This window comes from Haplochromis burtoni, unplaced genomic scaffold (assembly GCF_018398535.1).
Source record: "Haplochromis burtoni strain Fernald_Lab_line unplaced genomic scaffold, NCSU_Asbu1 Contig_237, whole genome shotgun sequence".
Classification (NCBI taxonomy): domain Eukaryota; kingdom Metazoa; phylum Chordata; class Actinopteri; order Cichliformes; family Cichlidae; genus Haplochromis; species Haplochromis burtoni.
The window spans coordinates 18,645-25,484 of NW_024582598.1; the positions used below are offsets into that span (position 1 = coordinate 18,645).

Consider the following 6,840-nt stretch of genomic DNA (forward strand, 5'->3'; position numbering starts at 1 on the left):
GGCAATGGGGCTGGACGCTGCCTACAGGGAGGACTTGATGGTGAGAACAATGTTAAATGTTGAAGAAGCTGAGCATCTTAGCATGTTATGAGTGGGTTGTTTTGTTATTTATCTACATACCTCTGTTCCTTGTTTTTTCTGTCTTTCTTATTTTTCCCACAGTTGTGAGTGAGGGTGTCTGCCCTTTGACTAACAGCAGCTGGTCTTTTCTTCATTGTCCAGAGGAGGATGAATGCGCCAACGGTCATCACAACTGTTCCTTTGGGAACACCATGCATTTGGGAAATGCATAGTGGGCATGCTGTAGTCTAGGTTGTAGTCTATGCTGTAGTTCATAGGTTGTTGTTGTTGTTTCATAGGTGAAAACACCTTGTGTTTTATATGGGACTGCAACACATTTTTATCCTTTGCTCTCCCTTCCCACATACTTTAGTTTTATAAAAAACAGCACCTTAAGCCAAGATGGTGTTCTAACATCTGGCTGCAAAAGCACCAAAACCTATCACTGTGGGTCTCCTGCAGGCTAAATTGTTATTTGGTTTCCACGCTGCAGCAAAGTGGAGACATTTTTGTCACTGGAGATTTCAAAGGTTGTGCAGATTTCTTTGGATTAGGTTTAAAAAAACACTTTTAACAAAAAATACATTTACAGCACTTGAAGGGTGTCCCTCATTTTCCCACACAAACAAACTCTTTGTCCTATATTGGGTTTGTTTGAATCTGCTCATCCTGCTCCTCACCAGATATTTATTGTTCCCTCCAGGACCACTAGAGGCCAGTACTTCAAAAAACAGTGAGTAGATCTGCTTCCCGTTAGTGATGGGAATTCCGGCTCTTTTTAGAGAACCGGCTCTTTCGGCTCACTAAAAAGAGCCTGCTCTTTCAGCTCCCAACTGGCTCTTACCTAACCAGCTGGCTTCAACGTATGGAAGAAAATGCAGTCTCATGTGAAATATTGTGAGTATGTTACACGGTGGGATTTTGGAACAGTGGAACTGCCTTTATTGCCCGAAATATACACAAATTTTAGAAGGCCCCATTTTTACTTTGAGCCACCAGTTGGTAACATGCACGTGTGACTTTTGAAGACATACATGCACTAGAGTGCATCTGATAGGCTAAACTTTATTATAAGAATTGTGAATGTAGATCAGTATTGCACTTCAGTCATTGCCTGAAAACCAGTGTTGTATGGACTGAGCTGTTCATCATGTATTTGTTATCATTTGACAGTGATCCAGATCCTCCATGAAAACTAAGCTTGAGCTTGAGGATGGCTATACTACAGTATTTCAGGACCGAATACAAAAATAACTAGTCTGTTTATTTATTTCAGAGAGAAAGAAATGCCACTGAACCTTGGAATCAGTACATTTTAATACTAGTTAGTCTTTTCCTGCCAGCACTTAATAGTGGATGTTTGTAGTCTTGAGCTCTAGAACAGTGCATAGAGATTGTACATGACTTTCCTACATTTAGTACATTTAGCATATCTCTTCACAAGAAATTTGACCCCCATTGTGCCTTTTCTCAACCTGTGTGTGCCGATCCAGTGCTTTTCAGTTTCTCATGTAACAAAGTAGTGGTTTACATGTTCTCTGGCCAGTGCACCGAACACAGCCTCGCCTTGGCTGTCTTTGAGTTCAGACCTGGTCGGTGTGAAGGAAATCTCAGAGCGGCTGACTGTCCCTGATAACCCACAGCGCTTTGATCCCTGCGTCTTTGTCCTAGGTGCTGAAGCTTACACCTCCGGGAAACACAAATGGGATGTCTTTGTAGGTGACAACCCCAAGTGAATAGTGGGAGCGTGCAGAGAGTCATTGACCTGAAAAGATTCGAGTCAAGCTTAATATAGAAAAGGGAGAGGTGTCATTTTGGGATGGAGGGTTAGGGAAGCACCTGGTCACACTTACACACAAGTTTGAAGGTGCGATATTTCCTATTTTTGGTCCCGGCCTCCATAGCTCGCCCATGGCTCTGGTTCCAGGAAAAATAGCTATACACATGTCAACAACCCAAGATAAGGTTAGACGTGAAGATGCAAGATTGAAAATCAATGATGAAAAACTTTTAAAAGCAAGAGAAACTCGACAAGCCTTTATCAGTCGATCAGGGGCAACGAGAACATCAAAAAAAAGTTTAAAAGATTAAATCTGCCAGTAGATGAAACATCAGTTTAAGTATAAAGATGAAAATAATGACACTGACATAATGTTCGAAGCGTGTGATAAAACACAATGTCAGAAACACAATTTAGAGTGAAATGCCTAAACTTTAAAACATGCAAACCAGCCTGCAAAAGACAGTCAAGATGAAACGTGTTGACTGTGTGCAGAAGACAGAAACCAAGAAGTGATCAAAGGATGACACTTTGTGCCGTAGTGCCTTTGCTGAGAGAAACCGAATCCACTGATCTTTTGGCACCTTGCTAGTGACCGACCAAAGGAGGAAAAAGTAAACTGAATTTGGGATGTCACACTATTTCTACTCATAGGTGTATTTTGTTATTTCTTTCTTTTTTCTTTGTTTTCACCTTGCATTGCAATGATGGAAGATTTCAGGCTGTATTGATTTGTTTATGAGTTCACAGCGTTGCCTTTACAGTGTTTATTATGCACAACAGTTGTCTGGCCCTCTGCACCTCCCTACCCTCGTGTTTTGAGCGTAGTTAATGTGGCCAAACAGAAACAAAACACATGACAAAAACAAAGGATTGGACTGAGAGCTTTATTTTTTTTTAATCCTTCAATGAAATAAAGGCGATGATGGTGATTAAGTTTGAAACTTCACTGTTATAAAGTCACTTGCTTCTGGGTTTTAGGGGATGATATTGTAGTTGTTGTTAGCCTTTGAGTTATTTGATTTCTGTGAGTAATAGGAATATTTCTTGAAATATACACTTAAATGCGCTTCAAATGTCTTTGGTGATGCTGATGTTTTGGATTAAAATGCAAAATGAAACTGCTGATTGTTGGGATAGTTAGACTGCTATGCTGGCTATCATTCACTATACTAAGTTCATGCTTAGCAACACTTTGTGATATAAAATATGCTACTACAGTGTGTGTAACCTCTAAACATTAACACTTTTGTGTACGTCTTCAATTAAAAACTGTTTCAAATTAAATGTGTGTTGATTTCTTTTCAAAACGTTTGCAAACAGTATGGAGAACTTTTATTCAGCAGGGAGCAGATGAGTTCAGCAGTGGTGAAAATAATACTTTAACTTGTTAATTTGCAGAAAATCAATAAGTGCTTACAGATACCCAAACAAAAAGCAAGAACATAAGAATGCAAATAGATGATCCGCTGCTGAACCTCTAAAGGCATTCACTTTATCCACAAATAAGTGACATAAATAATGAACAAAATATTTCACAAACAACCCTCCGTTTATGGCTTACACAAGATCCAAGTGTAAATCTTGATTGTCTCCGCTGGGTGGCAGTAGTGGGATGGGTCTTTGTGTTGGTCACCGTTGGTTATTGCTCGCCTGCCAAAAAGCACCAAAACACTGGCTTCTCACCACAACATGGTCCGCAAGAGTAGCGTCGATGCTTTTAAAACGTGTCGCTGATAGCTGCAAGCAGTTCCCCGAGGTGTACCATCATTTTGTTATTACATAATGAAGAATTACTCTCAAGAATGACTGATTCTTTTAGGGTCTGCAGCAACCAACGATTGCGCATCTGGATTTGGCCGAGCCGCTACCACTAGCTAGCGGACAGGCTAGCAGAGCAGAATGCTGTAGCGCTCTCCTCTGCAGTGAATCCAATTTAGTATCGACTGGATAGCCAGCTGTCAGTTTGCAGCCCTCACTAGTTAGCTCGTGCAGTAACTGACGTTTAAAGGCCTGCCGAAAATGTAAACCACCATGCGAACAAAGAGACGGGAAATGGTAAGTGTTATTTTGTATCCAGACCAACTGATGAGCTCAGATTAACTGTATTCCGTTTGCTACCTTAGCTTAGCTACCCTTTCGTTAGCTTTGTTGTGATAGCCTGCAGAGACCCTTGCTGCTAATTGTCGTAGGTTCATCCTTTGGCTAGTTTTTTGTAAGAAACCCAGATAATAAAAGTTAAACTGTGTTGTGTGCTATTCTAATGTAACACTGCAGATGTGGATTATCGTCGTTTCACCTTGACGTTTGTGTGGTATGATTTCTGGAGTCGTAATGTTTACGAGCTACTTCCCTGTACACGTTAGCAACATCAGCATAAGAATTTTTGCAGTAGCTTTTCTTGAGTCTGGCAATTTGTAGTAATCCTTGTAATCTGATCATTAAGCCTGATTGGTTGTTGCTGCAGGGTTAATGGCATTGCAGTTGACATATGACTCATAGCGCTTTAAATTGGACCCTTTCAGTGGCATAACAGTGCTCAGCGAGACCTGAGAACAACTAGGGGGACTTTGATGTCCATAAGGCGTTCCCTTGTATCCAGATCGGATCGTTCAGTTGTTATATGTGGTCGATAAACGAACCTTAAGAGATTGGTCTTCATATGTGCTGCAAATGTTCAAGGTTTGTTATTAGGACACCAACACCAACCGATTCCCACCTTGCTCTTTCCCTTTCCATCTTTCAGGCAGTGCCAGTGATGGCCTCCCCCCTCCCTGTCTCCTTCATACTGGTGGTTCTCCTGTTGGCCAAATCGCCTTTGTACCAGGCAGGGGACTGCAAGGGCCACAGGCAGGTTTTGAGGGGACCACCTGGCTATGTGACAGATGGAGCAGGAAACTACTCTGTCAATGGGAATTGCGAGTGGCTCATCAAAGGTGGAGAAAATGTTTTTTGTCATTATTTTTTGTTGTTTTCTGTGATTATTCAAAGTGATATTTATCGAATTCTTCATATCTTCCAGCTCCCAACAACAGTCACCGCATTGTCTTGAATTTCACCTTCATGAACACAGAGTGCACTTATGACTACCTTTTTGTGTATGATGGGGACTCCTACCAAAGCCCCCTGCTAGCCAGTCTGAGTGGCCACACGTTGCCCCAGCCCGTTGAAGCAAAGTCTGGCAAGGTAACCAAGAAAAGATACCACAGCTGAAAGGCCAGGATGATTCTTGAAACTTCATTAGCGTTGAATTCTAACTTAATTTGTGTTCACTCTTAAACTGTGTTCCAGATGCTGCTTCACCTCTTCAGTGACGCTAATTACAACCTACTGGGTTTCAATGCAACTTACACCTTCTCTTTGTGCCCTGGAGCGTGTGGCGGTCATGGTCGTTGTGATTCCTCTACATCAAAGTGCCATTGTCATCAGGGTTGGGGTGGGCCCTCATGTACAACCCCTCTGTGCACTCAAGCTTGTTCTGTGAACGGCCAGTGTGACAAGGTAAGAGTAGGGATAGGGACGATTAAATGAACACACACAAAAAATATATACTATAGTCGCACAGTAACGCGTTTCTCAACCTGATTAGGTTATTCATTTGTGTGCCGTGATGAAACTTTTCATATTTGCCTTCATTCATTTATTGATTTTTGTTCAGAAAGGAGAGCGTTGTCTGTGTAAGCCAGGCTTTGTGGGTCAAAACTGCCAGCTTGGTCTCTATAATGACAGCGGTGCAGGGAAGTGGTGGCGTGTGAGTGAAGAAAACCCCTACACACCTCCCAGGACAGGTTCTGCAGGCGTGTACCTCTCCTCCACAGGAGCCATGTACCTGTTTGGCGGTAAGAGCAACACACAGTTAAATTCCACTGATACAATTTTTCTGTTTAGAAAACAAAATTTTTAACACACAAGACAACGGCAAGGTTTTTGACTTTGATTCTTTGGTATATGTTAATAATCATAACTCAACACAATTTGTTGCTGTGTTACATATTAACCATCAGTGATGTTGATGTCTTTGTTAGAGCTGAATGTCAATGTCTGAGTCATCAGTCTCATATCTCATTATTGGCTTGTTTGAATTATATTTTGCTTATCTTCTTTGCAGGATTTGATCTGAACAGAGCTCTTGGTGACTTGATCAAATACAATTTTACATCCAACCAATGGGAAAGCAGGTCTTATGGTCATTCACCTGTAAGTGAACATACACTCAAACATGTGCTGTTTTTCTTTCCTTCTGCTATTGCATTTGCTTTGTCATTCTCTATGCAAACAAGTGTCCAAGTTACTGTCAGCACTTTACAGTAAATTGATCCTCAAAATGTCATGTAGGCAAGAAATGTAGTTTCTTTAATCAGGAGAATGGATTCAAAGATATCCATTCCAAGATTTTCTCTCAATGACTTGTCAGGCCCCAACTTATCCTCTGACAACCAGGAACTCAGGAACAACTCTGGAATCAGGATTTCTTTTTAAAAATAACTTTAAAAGACAATATTAAAACTATAGAGAAGGATTAAAGCCAAAACCTATTACTATTACTTATAACTTATACTAGTTTAACCATTTACTTATGGCCATTTATTGCAATAGCCTAAATGCAAAATCTTAAAAAACAGAAACATATTACTAGCTAATGCAGGACTATACCAGTCTCACAAAGTTGGTCTCTACAGCTGTTTAATATCATTTGTAAAATTTTAATACAAATGCTCAATTTTTTCACTCCAACAACTCAGTTAATGCAGTCCATTATTCACACTTTTTAAACGTTTTATTTTATGCTTCTCTCTGGTTACTGTCCAAACGTACGACCTAATCTCAACATGGCACAGCTGTTTAACCAGTTTCTGACAGTTAGCACCTCTTACACTTATTTGAAGTGTGGCTGAAGGGCACATGGTAGCTAGTGCTCTGTGATGCAGTCATCCAGTAGCAAAAGACTGGCAGACATGCAGACATCTGCACAGATCCTTAAGGTCACCATCTAGTGTTAA

At 40.8% G+C, this 6,840-nt stretch overlaps 2 protein-coding genes across 2 annotated transcripts in view; both read left to right on the forward strand.

Annotated features, from left to right (window-relative positions):
• The window catches only part of LOC102290141 (multiple epidermal growth factor-like domains protein 8), a 9,854-nt gene extending 6,727 nt beyond the window's left edge, over positions 1-3,127 (forward strand). The window contains exons 15-16 of the mRNA XM_042226982.1: positions 1-40; positions 163-3,127. Coding sequence (XP_042082916.1) covers positions 1-40; positions 163-293 — 171 coding nt within the window. The 3' untranslated portion in view covers positions 294-3,127. The remainder of the gene's footprint in view (positions 41-162) is intronic.
• Positions 3,128-3,435: 308 nt separating this feature from the next.
• The window catches only part of LOC106633547 (multiple epidermal growth factor-like domains protein 8), a gene marked incomplete in the record, with an annotated part of 35,826 nt that continues 32,421 nt past the window's right edge, over positions 3,436-6,840 (forward strand). Inside the window, 6 exon segments of the mRNA XM_042227012.1 lie at positions 3,436-3,898; positions 4,587-4,776; positions 4,863-5,026; positions 5,132-5,341; positions 5,499-5,679; positions 5,949-6,037. Of these exon segments, the coding sequence (XP_042082946.1) occupies positions 3,875-3,898; positions 4,587-4,776; positions 4,863-5,026; positions 5,132-5,341; positions 5,499-5,679; positions 5,949-6,037 (858 nt within the window).